General features: G+C 41.3%; 1 protein-coding gene across 3 annotated transcripts in view; it reads right to left on the bottom strand.

The window, feature by feature from the left end:
- Positions 1-14898: 14898 nt before the first annotated feature.
- Positions 14899-16581, bottom strand: part of DOCK5 (dedicator of cytokinesis 5) — a 271512-nt gene continuing 269829 nt past the window's right edge. For all 3 annotated transcript variants that reach the window (XM_065946612.1, XM_065946611.1, XM_065946613.1), the window contains one exon: positions 14899-15924. In XM_065946612.1, the coding sequence (XP_065802684.1) occupies positions 15820-15924 (105 nt within the window). In that variant the 3' untranslated portion in view covers positions 14899-15819. The remainder of the gene's footprint in view (positions 15925-16581) is intronic.

Below are 16581 nucleotides of genomic sequence, written 5' to 3'. Positions count from 1 at the left end.
AGGAAGTCCTGCACATTGGCGCCCCCAGGGCCCTCCCAAGCCAAGCAGCTGCGCCACCTTCACGCTCAACTGGGCAGAGTTGCCACAGGGAAAAAGTCTTGCGCTTCTTCGGTAGGGTCCAACTCTTTTCAACCCTGTAGACTGTGGCCTGCCAGGCTTCTCTGTCAGGGAAGGGAGTTCTCCAGTCAAGAATACTGGAGTGTATTGGCCAATATTGGTTGCCATACCCTTCTCAGTTCAGTTCAGTTGCTCAGTCATGTCCGTCTCTTTGCGACCCCATGAACCACAGCACGCCAGGCCTCCCTGCCCATCACCAACTCCCGGAGTCCACCCAAACCCATGTCCATCGAATTGGTGATGCCATCCAGCCATCTCATCTTCTGCCGTCCCGTTCTTCTCCTGCCCTCAATCTTTCCCAGCATCAGGGTCTTTTCCAACGAGTCAGCTCTTTCCATCAGGTGGCCAAAGTATTGGACTTTCAGCTTCAACATCAGTCCTTCCAATGAACACCCAGGACTGATCTCCTTTAGGATGGACTGGTTGGATCTCCTTGCAGTCCAAGGGACTCTCAAGAGTCTTCTCCAACACCACAGTTCAAAAGCATCAATTCTTCGGCGCTCAGCTTTCTTTATAGTCCAACTCTCACATCCGTACATGACCACTGGAAAAACCATAGCCTTGATTAGACAGACCTTTGTTGACAAAGTAATGTCTCTTCTTTTTAATATGCTATCTAGGTTAGTCATAACTTTTCTTCCAAGGAGTAAGCGTCTTTTAATTTCATGGCTGCAATCATCATCTGCAGTGATTTTGGAGCCCAAAAAAGTAAAGTCTGACACTGTTTCCACTGTCTCCCCATCTATTTGCCATGAAGTGTGATGGGACCGGATGCCATGATCTTAGTTTTCTGAATGTTGAGCTTTAAGCCAACTTTTTCACTCTCCTCTTTCACTTTCATCAAGAGACTCTTTAGTTCTTCTTCACTTTCTGCCATTAGGGTGATGTCATCTGCATATCTGAGGTTATTGATATTTCTCCTGGCAATCTTGATTCCAGCTTGTGCTTCCTCCAGCCCAGTGTTTCTCATGATGTACTCTGCATAGAAGTTAAATAAGCAGGGTGACAATATACAGCCTTGATATACTCCTTTTCCTATTTGGAACCAGTCTGTAGTTCCATGTCCAGTTCTAACTGTTGCTTCCTGACCTGCATACAGGTTTCTCAAGAGGCAGGTCAGGTGGTCTGGTATTCCCATCTCTTTCAGAATTTTCCACAGTTTATTGTGATCCACACAGTCAAAGGCTTTGGCATAGTCAATAAAGCAGAAATAGATGTTTTTCTGGAACTCTCTTGCTTTTTCGATGATCCAGCGGACATTGGCGATTTGATCTCTGGTTCCACCGCCTTTTCTGAAATCAGCTTGAACATCTGAAAGTTCATGGTTCATGTATTGCTGAAACCTGGCTTGGAGAATTTTAACCATCACCTTACTAGTGTGTGAGATGAGTGCATCTAGAGCACCGTATTTCCTGCTGCCCTGGCTGCCAACCCTCCTGAGTACCTGGTGTGGATAGAACCCCTGTGACCCAGCAGCTGCACCACCTCCAGACCTGCCCCTCACAGGCACAAACTGAAGTGCTCCGGGGAAGCCTCAGGAGCAAACTGCAGTGGATGACCCACATGCAGAGGTGAAAATAAAACCACAGCTGAAACCCAGGGGCAATGTGACTAAGGAAGAAGACCCCAAACCTTCCCACCTGCTGTACAAGCTGCAGATTAAACCCACACGATCAACTAGCAGACTCTGTGTCTATGGAATATATAAAAGGTCACTGAGATCTCCCGCAAAAGAAAATGTGCTAGCTCTGATAGCTGTGGACACTGGAAGCCAGAAAACAGACTAATAGGACCAGATTAGAATCTGAGCTGCCCCCACAGCAGGTCCAGAGATCAGCAGTGTGTTAGCAGGCATCCTAGGGAGGTGAGGAGGACTGTGACTTCCAGCAAGGTAAATGACTCTGACAGCAGTAACTCAAGGAAAACATTTATTATTCTGATGTTTTGACTTGTTCTATAGATTCTTTTGGATTCCTTTTCCTTCCCCCTGCCCCGCCCCCCCCGTCCCACCTGTAGCTGTCAATTTAATTGGCACTATGAAATCTAATTCAGCTTTTGAGTTTTTAAATTTTTTTCTCAGTCATATTTTTTATTGTTATAAACCTCTCCCTCTACACTGGCCTTTTGCAGTTCTGTGTTTTCCTTTTTTAATTTTAATTTTTTGAAAAAACTACATTTTTCTACATTTATTCATTTGCTGAATAAATGTTAAGTGTATATAAATGTATATAAGTGTATACTCAGTTTGTGCTTTAGTTAGTTTTGTTCTGGTAGATATAATTTTTGGTTCCCTTTATTTGCTGGGTCAACCTATTATATATTTTTTGTTGTTAGACTGTTTTAATTTTGCTTATGGGTGTATATGTATATGTGTATATTCAGGCACATATTTTGTTGTTGTTATAAACCTCTGTCTCTACATTGGGCTTTTGTAGTTCTGTGGAATTTTCCTTTTTTATTTCTTCTTCCTTTTTTAAAAATAATTTTAATTTTTTAAACTTAATGTATTTTTTCTACATTTGTTTGCCTTTCCTACCTTTTTTTCCCCACCTTTTTTTCCCCCTTGCAGTTAACCTTTAATGTGTATAAACCTTCTTCATCTATCTCTATTTAACTTTGCCTATCTTTCTTTCCTTGCCTCTCAATCTATTTGTTAGTTTTATTTCCATTGCTTTATTCCCCAATTGGGACCTTACTTTAGCTTTGTTTTCCAGTTTATGCTTTAGTCAGTTTTGCTCTGGTAGATATAATTTTTGCTTTCCTTTTTTTGCTGGGTCAATCTATTGTACTGTTTTTTTTGTTGGGCTGTTATGATTTTGCTTATGGGTGTATAAGTGTATATTCAGTCACACTTTTTATTGTTGCTATAAACCTCTGCATCTACATTGGGCTTTTGCAGTTCTGTGGAATTTTCCTATCTTTTGTTTTTTCTTTTTTGTTTTTTTTTTTTCCTTCTTTTTTATAATTTTAACTTTTAATTTTGTTTAAACCTATTAATTTTTTCTACATTTATTCCTTTGTTTGCCTTTCCTTCTGCTCTTTTCCCCTTGCAGTTGATCTCTAATGTATATAAATCTCCTGCATTTACCTCTATTTAACTTCTCATATCTATTCTTTCTTCGCTTTCTTTCCTTTCCCCTCAACGTATTTGTTAGTTTTGTTTTCATTGCTTTATTCCCCACTTAGCACCTTACTTTAGTTTTGTTTTCCAGTTTGTGCTTTAGTTAGTTTTGTTCTTAACTGTTAAATATAATTTTTGATTTCCTTTGTTCACCAGGTCAATGTATTGTACTTTATTTTTGTTGGACTGTTTTGATTTTGCTCATGGGTGTATATTCCATTATTTTAATTATTATTTGCCTGATTTTGTAAATGCCATTTGTCTGGGGTTCATCTTTGGTTTCTCATTTTTGGATATTTGTTTTAATCTCACTTAACACCATAACAATTCACTTGTGGAATCTTCATTCCTGATCAGAGATCAAGCTCTGAGCCTTTGGAGTCGGAGCACTGACTCCAAGACCCCAGACCACCAGAGAACTAACCCTAGGGACCACCAAATAGTGAGAACTCACACAAAGGGAACCATTTGAAAGCAAGACCCAGCATCACACAACCACCAGTGGCACCCCGTGTAGGACGCCTCATCTAAACAACAAACAAAACAAAAATACAAACCCAGTCATCAGCTGACAGGATTACCACCTCATTCAGCCTTGCCTATCAGAGGAAAAACAAACAAAAACTCAGCACAAATCTCACCCTATACAAAGCTTACACAAACCACTGGGCCAACCTCAGGAGGGCAGGAACCAAAGGGAAGGAGGACTTCAACCTTGAAGCCTGGGAAAAGGAGACCTCAAACACAATAAGTCAAATATATATACAATGAAAAAGCAGAGAAATACTACACAAACGAAGGAACAAACTAGAAATACATAAGTCCAACTAAATGGAGGGGAAATAGGCAAACTACCTGAAAAAGAATTCAGAATAATGATAGTAAAGATGATCAAAAACCTTGAAAACAAAATGGAGACAAGAATCAATTAAGGAAGACCGAGAAGAATTAAAGAATAAACATGCAGAGACAAACAACACAATTACCGGAATTAAAAATACTCTAGAAGGAATCAAAAGCAGAATATCTGAAGAAGAAGAACGAATCAGTGAGATGAAGATAAAATGGTGGAAACAACTTCTGAAGAGCAGAATAAAGGAGAAAGAATGAAAAGAGCTGAGGATAGTCTCAGAGACCTCCAGGACAATATCAAATGCACACACATTCAAATTATAGGGGTCCCGGAAGAAGAAGAGAAAAAGAAAGGGTATGAGAAAATTTTTGAAAAGATTATAGTTGAAAATTTCCCCAACATGGGAAAGGAAACAGTCAATTGAGTCCAAGAGGCACAGAGTCCCATACAGGATAAACCCAAGGAGAAACATGCTAGCCAAGACACATACTAATCAAACTAACAAAGACTAAACACAAAAAAAGAATATTAAAAGCAGTAACGGAGAAACAATAAGTGCAAGGGAAACCTCATATGCTTAACAGCTGATCTTTCAGCAGAAACTTTGCAGGCCAGAAGGGAATGGCAGGATCTATTTAAAGTACCAAAAGGGGAAGACCTACAACACCAAGATTACTGTACGTGGCAAAGATCTCATTCAAAATTGATGGAGAAATAAAAAACTTTCCAGACAAGCAAAAGTTAAGAGAATTCAATACCACCAAATCAGCTTTACAACAAATGTTAAACAGACTTATAGAGTAACGAAATACAAGAAAAGAAAAAAGATCTACAAAATCAACCCCAAACAATTAAGAAAATGGCAATAAGAACATATACATCAAGAATTACTTTAAATGTAAATGGATTAAATGCTTAAATAAAAAGACACAGACTGGCTGAATGGATACAAAAACAAGACCCATATATAGCTGTCTACAAGAAACCCACTTCAGTCCTCAAGACACATATAGACTGAAAGTGAGAGGATGGAAAAATATATTCCATGCAAATGGGAAGCAAAAGGAAGCTGGAGTAGCAATCTCATATCAGACAAAATAGACATTAAAATAAAAATGAAATAAGGAAGAGATAAGGAAGGACACTACATAATGATCAAAGAGGAAGACATAACAATTGTAAATATCTATGCACCCAACACAGGAGCACCTCAATACATAAGACAAACACTAACAGACATAAAAGGAGAAATGGACAAGAACACAAAAATAGTAGGAGATTTTAACACCCCACTCACACCAATGTAGAGATCATCAAATCAGAAAATTAATAAGGAAACATAAGTCTTAAGTGATACTTTAGACGAGATGGATCTCACTGATATCTTCAGGACATTCCATCCAAGTGCAGAAGAATACACCTTCTTCTCAAGTGCACATGGAACATTCTCCAGGATAGACCACATCTTGGGTCACAAATCAAACCTCAGTAAATTTACAAAAATCGAAATATCAAGCATCTTCTCTGACCACAATGTTATGAGATTAGATATCAATTACAAGAAAAAAGTTTAAGAAACACAAACACATGGAGATTCAACAACACTTTTCTAAATAACCAACAAGTTACTGAAGAAATCAAAAGGGAAATCGAAACATTTCTAGAAACAAATGACGATGAAAACAGGACAACTCAAAATGTATGGGATGCAGCAAAAGCAGTCCTAAGAGGGAAGTTTATAGAAATATAATCCTACCTCAGGAAACAAGAAAAACATCGAATAGAAAACCTAACTTTACACCTAAAACAACTAGAAAAAGAAGAATAACAACAAAAAATAACCACCAAAATTAGTAGAAGGAAAGAAATCATAAAGATTCAAGCATAAATAAATGGAAAAGAAATGAAAGAAACAAGTGAAAGATAAATAAAACTAAAAGCTAGTTCTTTGAGAAGATAAAAAAAATTGACAAACCTTTAGCCAGACTCATCAAGAAAAGGAGAGAGAAGAATCAAATTAACAAAATTAGAAATGAAAAAGGAGAGGTTACAACAGACAATGCAGAAATACAAAGGGTTATAAGAGACTGTTATGAACAACCATATGGCAACAAAATGGATAACCTGGGAGAAATGGACACACTCTTAGAAAAGTTCAATCTTCCAAGACTGAACCAGGAAGAAATAGAAATTATAAACAATCCAATTACAAGCACTGAAATTGAAGCTGTGATCAAAAATCTCTGAAAAAACAAAAGCCCAGGATCAGATAACTTCACAGGAGAATTCTATCAAACATTTAGACAAGAGCTAATCCCGATCCTTCTAAAATTCTTTCAAAAAATTGCAGAGGAAGGATAACTTCCAAACTCATTCTACAAGGCCACTGTCATCCTGATACCAAAACCAGACAAAGACAATACAAAAAATGGAAAACGACATGCCAATATCACTGATGAACATAGATGCAAAAATCCTCAACAAAATCTTAGCAAACAGAATTCAGCAACACATTGAAAAGCTCATACACCATGATCAAGTTGGGTTTATTCCAGGAATGCAACGATTCTTCAATATACAAAAATCAATCAATGAGATACACCATGTTAACAAATTGAAAGATAAAAACCATACGATAATCTCAATAGATGCAGAAAAAGCCTTTGACAAAAGTCAGCACCCATTTATGATTAAAACTCTTTAAAAAATGGGCACAGAAGGAACCTACTTCAACATAGTAAAGCCCATATATGATAAGCCTACAGCAAACATTATTCTCATAGATGAAAAACTGAAAGAATTCCTAAGATCAGGAACAAGACAAGTGTGTCCGTTTTCGCCACTATTATTCAACATAGTTCTGGAAATTCTATTTACAGAAATCAGAGAATAAAAAGAAATAAAAGGAATCCAGATCAGAAAAGAAGTAAAGCTCTCACTATGCAGATGACATGATGCTGTACATAGAAAATCCTAAATATAGTATCAGAAAATTACTAGAGCTAATCAGTGAATTTAGCAAAGTTGCAGGATACAAAATCAATACATAGAAATCACTTGCATTTCTATATACTAACAATGAAAAATCAGAAAGAGAAATTAAGGAATCAATCCCATTCACCACTGCAAGAAAAAGAATTAAATATCTAGGAATAAACTTACCTAAGGAGACAAAAGAACAGTACACAGAAAATTATGACACTAATGAAAGAAATCAAAGATGACATAAGCAGATGGAGGGATATATACCATGTTCCTGGATAGGAAGAATCAATATTGTGAAAATGACAACACTACCAAATGCATCAGGTGGCCAAAGTATTGGGAATTTCAGCTTCAGCATCAGTCCTTCCAATGAAAACCCAGGACTGATCTCCTTCAGGATGGACTGGTTGGATCTCCTTGCAGTCCAAGGGGCTCCCAAGAGTCTCCTCCAACACCACAGTTCAAAATCATCAATTTTTCGGCACTCAGCTTTCTTTATAGTCCAACTCTCACATCCGTACATGACCACTGGAAAAACCATAGCCTTGACTAGATGGACCTTTGTTGACAAAGTAATGTCTCTGCTTTTCAATATGCTATCTAGGTTGGTCAAAATTTTCCTTCCAAGGAGTAAGCGTCTTTTAATTTCATGGTTACAATCACCATCTGCAGTGATTTTGGAGCCTCCCCAAAATAAAGTCAGCCATTGTTTCCACTGTTTCCCCATCTACTTGCCATGAAGTGATGGGACCGGATGCCATGATCTTAGTTTTCTGAATGTTGAGCTTTAAGCCAACTTTTTCACTCTCCTCTTTCACTTTCATCAAGAGACTCTTTAATTACTCTACACTTTCTGCCATAAGGGTGGTGTCATCTGCATATCTGAGGTTATTGATATTTCTCCTGGCAATCTTGATTCCAGCTTGTGCTTCTTCCAGCCCAGTGTTTCTCATGATGTACTCTGCATAGAAGTTAAATAAGCAGGGTGACAATATACAGCCTTGATATACTCCCTTTCTGATTTGGAACCAGTCTGTAGTTCCATGTCCAGTTCTAACTGTTGCTTCCTGACCTGCATACAGGTTTCTCAAGAGGCAGGTCAGGTGGTCTGGTATTCCCATCTCTTTCAGAATTTTCCACAGTTTATTGTGATCCACACAGTCAAAGGCTTTGGCATAGTCAATAAAGCAGAAATAGATGTTTTTCTGGAACTCTCTTGCTTTTTTGATGATCCAGCAGACATTGGCAATTTGATCTTTGGTTCCTCTGCCTTTTCTAAAACCAGCTTGAACATCTGGAAGTTCACGGTTCACATATAGCTGAATCGTGGCTTGGAGAATTTTGAGCATTACTTTACTAGCGTGTGAGATGAGTGCAACTGTGCGGTAGTTTGAGCATTCTTTGGCATTGCCTTTCTTTGGGATTGGAATGAAAACTGACTTTTTCCAGTCCTGTGGCCACTGCTGAGTTTACCAGACTTGTTGGCATATTGAGTGCAGCATTTTCACAGCATCATTTTTCAGGATTTGAAATAGCTCCACTGGAATTCCATCACATCCACTAGCTTTATTTGTAGTGATGCTTCCTAAGGCACATTTGACTTCACATTCCAGGATGTCTGGCTCTAGGTGAGTGATCACACCATCATGATTATCTGCGTCATGACGATCTTTTTTGTACAGTTCTTCTGTCTATTCGTGCCACCACTTCTTAGTATCTTATGCTTCTGTTAGGTCCCTACCATTTCTGTCCTTTATTGAGCCCATCTTTGCATGAAATGTTCTCTTGGTATCTCTAATTTTCTTGAAGAGATCTCTAGTTCTTCCCATTGATCACTGAGGAAGGCTTTCTCATCTCTCCTTGCTATTCTTTGGAACTCTGCATTCAAATGGGAATATCTTTTGCTTTCTCCTTTGCTTTTCGCTTCCCTTCATTTCACAGCTTTATAAGGCCTCCTCAGTCAGCCATTTTGTTTTTTTGCATTTCTTTTCCATGAGGATGGTCTTGATTCCTGCCTCCTGTACAATGTCACGAAACTTCATCCATAGTTTATCAGACACTCTATCAGATCTAGTCCCTTAAATCTATTTCTCACTTCCACTCTATAGTCACAAGGGATTTGATTTAGGTCATACCTGAATGGTCTAGTGGTTTTCTCCACTTTGTTCAATTTCAGTCTGAATTTGGCAATAAGGAGTTCATAATCTGAGCCACGTCAGCTCCAGGTCTTGTTTTTGCTGACTGTATAGAGCTTCTCCATCTTTGGCTGCAAAGAATATAATCAATCTGATTTCTGTGTCAACCAATGGTGACGTCCATGTGTAGAGTCTTCTCTTGTGTTGTTGGAAGAGGGTGTTTGCTATGACCAGCAGAACTCTATTAGCCTTTACCCTGCTTCATTCTGTACTTCAAGGCCAAATTTGCCTGTTACTCCAGGTGTTTCTTGATTTCCTACTTTTGCATTCCAGTCACCTATAATGAAAAGGACATCTTTTCTGGGTGTTAGTTCTGACTTCGATTACAGTGATATTAAATGGTTTGCCTTGGAAATGAACAGAGATCATACTGTCGTTTTTGAGATTGCATCCAAGTGCTGTGTTTCGGTCTCTCCCATTGACTATGATGGCTACTCCATTTCTTCTAAGGGATTCCTGCCCACAATAGTAGATATAATGGTCATTTGAGTTAAATTCACCCCTTCCAGTTCATCTTAGTTCGCTGATTCCTAGAATGTCCATTCTTGTCATCTCCTGTTTGACCACTTCCAATTTGCCTTGATTCGTGGACCTAACATTCCAGGTTCCTAGGCAATATTGTTCTTTACAGCATCAAACCTGGCTTCTGTCACCAGTCCCATCCACAACTGGGTGTTGTTTTTGCTTTGCCTCCATCCCTTCATTCTTTCTGGAGTTATTTCTCCACTGATCTCCAGTAGCATATTGGGCACCTACTGACCTGGGAAGTTCATCTTTCAGTGTCCTATCGTTTTGCCTTTTCATACTGTTCATGGGGTTCTCAAGGCAAGAATACTGAAATGGTTTGCCATTCCCTTCTCCAGTGGACCACATTCTGTCAGACCTCTCCACCATGACCCATGCATATTGGGTGCCCCCCCCCCCCCCCATGGCATGGCTTAGTTTCATTGAAACATGGCTTAGTTTCACACGGCTGTGGTCCGTGTGATCAGATTAGCTAGTTGTCTGGGATTGTGGTTTCAGTCTGTCTGCCCTCTGATGCCCTCTCAGTGCCTACCGTCTTACTTGGGTTTGTCTTACCTTGGACGTGGGGTATCTGTTCACGGCTGCTCCAGTAAAGCGCAGCTGTTGCTCCTTACCTTGGATCTGGGGTAGCTCCTCTCAGCTGCTGCCCCTACCTTGGACGTTGGGTAGCTCCTCTTGGCCACGCTTCTGCTCCGTCGCAGCTGCCACGCTTTATCAAGACAGTATGGTGTTGGCACAAAAACAGAAATATAGACCAATGGAACAAGATAGAAAGCCCAGAAATAAACCCATGCACCTATGGGCATCTTCTTTTTGACAAAGGAGGAAAGAATATTCAATGGGGCAAAAACAACCTCTTCAATAAATGTTGCTGGGAAAACTGGACAGCTACTTGTAAAAGAATGAAATTAGATCACTTCCTAACACCACTGTGCTTACGCTAAGTCACTCAGTCGTGTTCAGCTGTTTGTGACTCCATGGACTGTAGCCTTCCATGCTCCTCTGCCCATGGGATTCTCTAGGCAAGAATACTGGAGTGGGTTGCCATTTCCTACTCCAGGGAATCTTCCTGACTCAGGGATCAAACCCGTCTCTTTCTGTCCCCTACATTGGTAGGCAGATTTTTTACCACTAGTGCCACAACTATGCCTAATTATTCACAGTGAATGAGTGAAGAAACAGGAATTATTATATTAAATAGCTATCAGAAAACCATCAGCTCACATGCCATGGGATGAATGAAGTGTGGGTGGAGAAAGAACCAAATAGTTTGCAGTTTTGATTGCTTTTAGGCAAAGATGACTCTGTGACCCCCACAGTATAAGTTTAAACAAATAGAACCACCTGGAATGAAACGAGACCAAAAGAGACTAGAGAGTGTGATATGTCAATAGGAAAATGTTCAGGAATGAATTCATTAATATAAGGGTAATAATCAACTAAATACACAACTTTAAAATACATTTCCAGTTTTAATTTAAAAATAAATTACAGCAAATCTGAACAAAATGTTTTCTACTTCAGTGCATATCTTCTTACCCCTTCGTGTTTGAAACCCAACTAGTTCACATAATCAAGGCCACTGGGCTTTTGACAAAGTTTGGATGAACAATTCACAAAATGTGGCTAATGGATGAGTCTGGGACGCACAGAAATGAGATAAGCCTTGGCTGGACTGTAAGCATCAGCCTGAAATCATGAACTTAAAAGGAAAGCATTCTCCTTTTGTAGAGTAAAACTGGTAATTCCACTCTCAACTCCCCTAAGGGCAACTTACCGTTTCCAATTTAACTTTACAATACTACTTAGTCATGAGGTAAGGATTCAAAAGCTTTGGAAGAGAAACCTTAAGAAATTCTTCTGACTCTACACCCCTCTTTTTCATTCACTTAAAAGTAAAAGAAAGCTAGGCCTGAAAGAATTCTAAAAAAATAATGTAACCTCAAATACACACACACACACACACACACACACACACACACATATGCATACATGTACTTTATATGAAGAAATTCAGGTTAAGGTTCAGGGACTGACCAAACTGACCTGCCAAACGTACACCCTTTATAGAGTCTTCTTGTGTGTTGAAAGTAGGGTTTTTTCCTTCCCTTTTCATTAAACCTGCAAAATGACAGGAAGGACAGTACAAATGCAAGGGCCTTCTAAATGCCTTTGATAAATGACAGCACGGATGCCTGGGAGACGTCCATGCGGCTGGAAGCCTGTGGCTCTCTGAGGTGGTAACTTGAGTGCACACTATTATCATATTGGATTCAGCTGTACACCTAAGATTTGTGACCTTAACTGTCTGAATGTTACGCTTTAATTTCAAAACAAGAAATCACCCCGTGACCCAAGGGCAAGGAGAGGGAAAGGAGTCTCCAAGCTTAGAGTTAGAAAAGGCAGCTTATAATCTCATATCCTGCTTGATCTCTGGCTCTGTTTTAGCGGTCTGAGGGTGGCGGTTGTTTTTTTAATGGGTCTCTCTGACAGGGGAAAACAACTGTAATTTTGGAATCAAGGCATGAAGGTGGAGAAGGAGAAAGCAACCCCTGGTCCAGCACCTCACTTATGGCTTCCCTTAAGTACAATGCCACTCTCTTGCCACTCCAGTGACACACCACAATCCTCGTATCTGGGGCTGCTCCCTTTGAACACACTGGATTGTCACAACCTGGGTGTTTAGGACAGTGTCTGGCATTCAGTAAGAGCTTAATCTATGCTGAATGAAACGATTCTTGAAAAAAAAATCAAAACAAGACAAGTCGCCAAGATGGGGGGGTGGGGGGAGATTTCAAACAAAAATTCCATAAACCAACATCCACAAAGGTTGTGACAATTTGGGGGCTACTTCCAAGGGCTTTCAATACTTCAGAGTTCTTATCAAGGAAAATAAGGACCAGTTGTTTCTTCAGTATTTCGCCTACCTTTATGGTAATCCTAAAGCATCTCTTTGCAGCTTCCCTCTTTGACTTCAAGACAGACATTACTTAGGATCTTTTGTCAAACAGGACTCTTTCTGATCAAGGGTGAGCAGTCCAGTGTCCCCTGGACTTACTCACCACATGACCCGGAATCCTGTGTATTCAGGCAGGAAAGATCCAGGATTTGCGTGAATGTGGGAAGGGAATCATATGGGAAAACGTTATGTTAAAAAACGAAATGTATTTGGGCACTAGTCTATTGGATGTCCCTGTGTGTGTGCTCAGTCATGTCTAATCCTGATCCCAGGGACTGTCGCCCGCCACGCTTCTCTGTCCATGGGATCTTCCAGGCAAGAATACTAGAGTGGGTTGCCATTTCCTCCTCCAGGGGATCTTCCTGACTCAGAGATTAAACCCTTGTCTCCTGCGTCGGCAGGCAGAATTCTGTACCACTGCGCCCCTCAGGAAGCCCCAACTTCTGACCAAAGGCCAGAACTTACAAGTCATCCTTGTGACTTGAAAGGAACATGCTTCAGATTTCTTTCTTTTGTGACATAGCTTACATCCTTCTATTTTAATGGCAGGATATAAAGCTCATGAATCCCTTCCAGTCAGTCTGCCTCGCAACTTCTCAGAGGCTGCTCTGGGTTCCAGGTCAGTCCTGCAGGTTGTCTCTTCCTCCTCTTCTCGTGCCACTTAAAATCAAGTCCAGATATTTAAAAAAAAATTTTTTTTGGCTGAGCTACATGGCATGTGGAATCTTAGTTCCCCACCTGGGGATCGAACCCACACCCCCTGCATTGGAAGGGTGGAATTTTAACCACTAGACCACCAAGGAAGGCCCCTGTCTTCAGGTCTTATTAACAATTTGTCCCTAGTCATATATAAGGTGCTACCTTTTGGAAAGGGACTGTTGTGTGCAGAACTAACCTGCACTCACCCTCCAAATTATCTTCTAAAAAGACAAAAATGAACATTGATCATGCTTGTGGAGAGCTTCAAATATTATGCAGGCCCAGCAGAGACAAGAAAGGCCCACAGAGTGAGGATCTACTTCACAGAGTCAGCCTCACTGGAACCCCCGGCAGTCTGTGTGGGAGGGATGACCTCCATTTTGAAAGCTGAAAAAAGCTCAAGAGAATTTAAAATAATTCAAGGGGGTGTGCAAAACTGAGAGAGGCCATAGCTGGGTTGATTCAAACCTGAACGGGTTACGTCCAGAGCCCTGGCTTCTTCACATCTTTCTGCTACATCACATGCGAGTGCTCCGGGTGGAGCCAAAGAGAAAACACGGCACTAGCAGATATGCATTCTCATCCCTTCAGTGACCCCGGACACGTCTCAGAGGCTTTACTTCCCGGATGCTGTGATGAATTTACACGTCTCTCCTAGAAGGAGTGGTGGTGAAACCGGCACCCAAAGAGGCAGGCAAGCAAACCCAAATTTTTGGAAGTTAAATCTCTGTCTCCCGTGTGTGTGTGCTCACTCAGTTGTGTCCGGCTCCTAAGGACTATAGCCGCCAGGTTCCTCTGTCCATGGGATTCTCCAGGCAAGGTTAGTGAAGCGGGTTGCCCTTTCCTTCTCCAAAGAATCTTCCTGACCCAGAGACTGAACCCAAGTCTCCTGTGTCTCCTACACTGGCATGCAGATCCTTTTACCACTGAGCCATCTGGGAAACCCCCCACCTCTCCTGGACCTCAAAGGCAAGGTGACCTGACCAGGCTACCAAGAGTCCCTGGTGAGCATACCCACAGGCTGACCCAGGGCATCCATACCCTAAATGTTTTCTATTTTGCCATAAAAAGCTAAGTGGTACAGAAATTATCTGGGACATTCCACTGTTGTTCCAGCTAGGGGTAGGGATTGAAGAATTCATCAGGGTTGTCTTCTAGAGATGTTATCCAGGTATAAACTCAATGAGCAAGCTGGGTTATTAGGAAGAGTCTGTAGTAGGATTTTCTGTGTTTAGCCTCAATTTCCTTATCTACAAAATGGCGCAGGGGTATTGTAGGACTTTTAAGGGCCTTCAAGCTCAAAAGATCTTTAATTCTGTGTGGCTGTTTATGTATCTGCTGGTAATATTTGATCCTCTGAATCACTCCACCTTTTCTTCTGAAAAGAGGACTGATGAGGGTACCGTGAACACATCATCAAATCAATTCAACAATCAAGAAGGAATAAATAATCAACTAGAGATATTGCACTGTATTCTCCAGGATAAAATCAGGTTGCAGATGGGGGGCCGCCAAACCATTCCAATGAGATCTCGAAGCAAAGCAGTTCAATCCAGACTTCTAAGTCCCTTATATCCAGTGATCTGAGCTCCGAGGTAATAGAAGAAACTGTGCAAAAGTCAGAGCCTCGGGAGTCCGTGGTAGGAAGACATGACAGCCGTGCAGAGAGGACCATTAGTCGGGAGTGTGGGGAACTCTTGGGAAGGTGGAGGGGGGCAGTTTAGGTGGGTTGGGGTGGGGGAAACACAGGCGCTCAGGGCTCACAGTTGAGTCCATGTTCTTCAACAATGATAGCCATTCCTACTTGAAAGCAGCCAATCTCCATGAAAAAGATGTTCTTTCCCACCAAAAAAAAAAAAAAGCACAGGGAAACCTCAGAAAGATAGATAATTTTGGCTACCAAAGTACTTGATGTTGGTCTCTTCCAATAGGTTATATCACCGGGTGTGTCCACATGAGAAAACAATGTCTTAAGTACAGCTTTTCAGAAGCAAAGCAGGAAATTCCTCTAAGGAGTAGGTTTGTGAGGATTTTCCCAGCACCAACGAAGAACTTATCCAGGCTCCTGGAGACCCTGGTGGTTCTGTGCTGGAGGCTGAAATGTCATAATGGTGAGGGAGAAACACAGGAAGTGGCCAACTGTGGAATTCCACATGGGTTGGAGGAGAAATGGCAGGGCCTCAGGCATGGACCAAAAAGAGGTTTTTTGAAAAGATGAGACCAGTGTTGAGCTGGCGAACCCCACTTCCAGATCAGGAAAGGCAGCCAGCAGGGACCCTGGGCAATGAGGATCCTGCTTCTCTAAGGCCAATACCCAGGCATCCGTGGTCCAGGCGCTCAGAGCTCCAGAGACAGGATAAGATCCTTACTGGGATCCAGGCTCAGAAGAAAGGATGCCAGATTTCCGTACTTTTGGAGGTGGAGGGGGTGGGCCTTTGGCTTCTCTTCGGACAGGCAGTGGGGGCGCAATCTGGTGGGGTGGATACACAAAAGGAGACATAAGTCTTCTCTTTCTTCCTAATTTTGCCTTCTCCTCCACATTTCCAACATTCAGTGTTAGCTTCTAAGTGACCTGAGTTTATCAACACAGCCTTTGCAAGGCAAAAAGGGATATGACTAATTTAATCTCCTCCTTTTCCCTTCTCTGTGTGTGTTGCTCAGTCATGTCCAACTCTGAGACCCCATGGACTGTAGCCTGCCAGGTTCCCCTGGCCATGGAATTCTCCAAGCAAGAAGAGTGGAGTGGGGTGCCATTCTCTTCTCCAGGGGATCTTCCTGACCTAGGAATCGAACCCAGAACTTCTGCATTGCAGGTAGATTCTTTACTATCTATCTCAGCCACCAGGGAAGCCTCCCCCAAACAGCATTGCTATGTGTTCAGCTGTGTATGATGCTTTGCAGCCCCATGGACTATAGCCCACCAGGCTCCTCTGTCCATGGGATTCTCCAGGCAAGAGAACTAGAGCGAGGTGCTATTTCCTACTCCAGGGGATCTTTCCGACCCAGTGACCAAACCTGCGTCTCTTGTGTCTCCTGCATTGCCAGGCATATTCTTTACCACAAGTGCCACCTGGGAAGCCCATATGTATAGTAGGGGCTCAGTAAATATGTGTTGAATGAATAAAGG

This window comes from Muntiacus reevesi, chromosome 10 (genome assembly GCF_963930625.1).
Source record: "Muntiacus reevesi chromosome 10, mMunRee1.1, whole genome shotgun sequence".
Classification (NCBI taxonomy): Eukaryota; Metazoa; Chordata; class Mammalia; order Artiodactyla; family Cervidae; genus Muntiacus; species Muntiacus reevesi.
The sequence above is the reverse complement of the archived record's forward strand: the minus strand, read 5'-3'. Positions and strand labels throughout refer to the sequence as shown.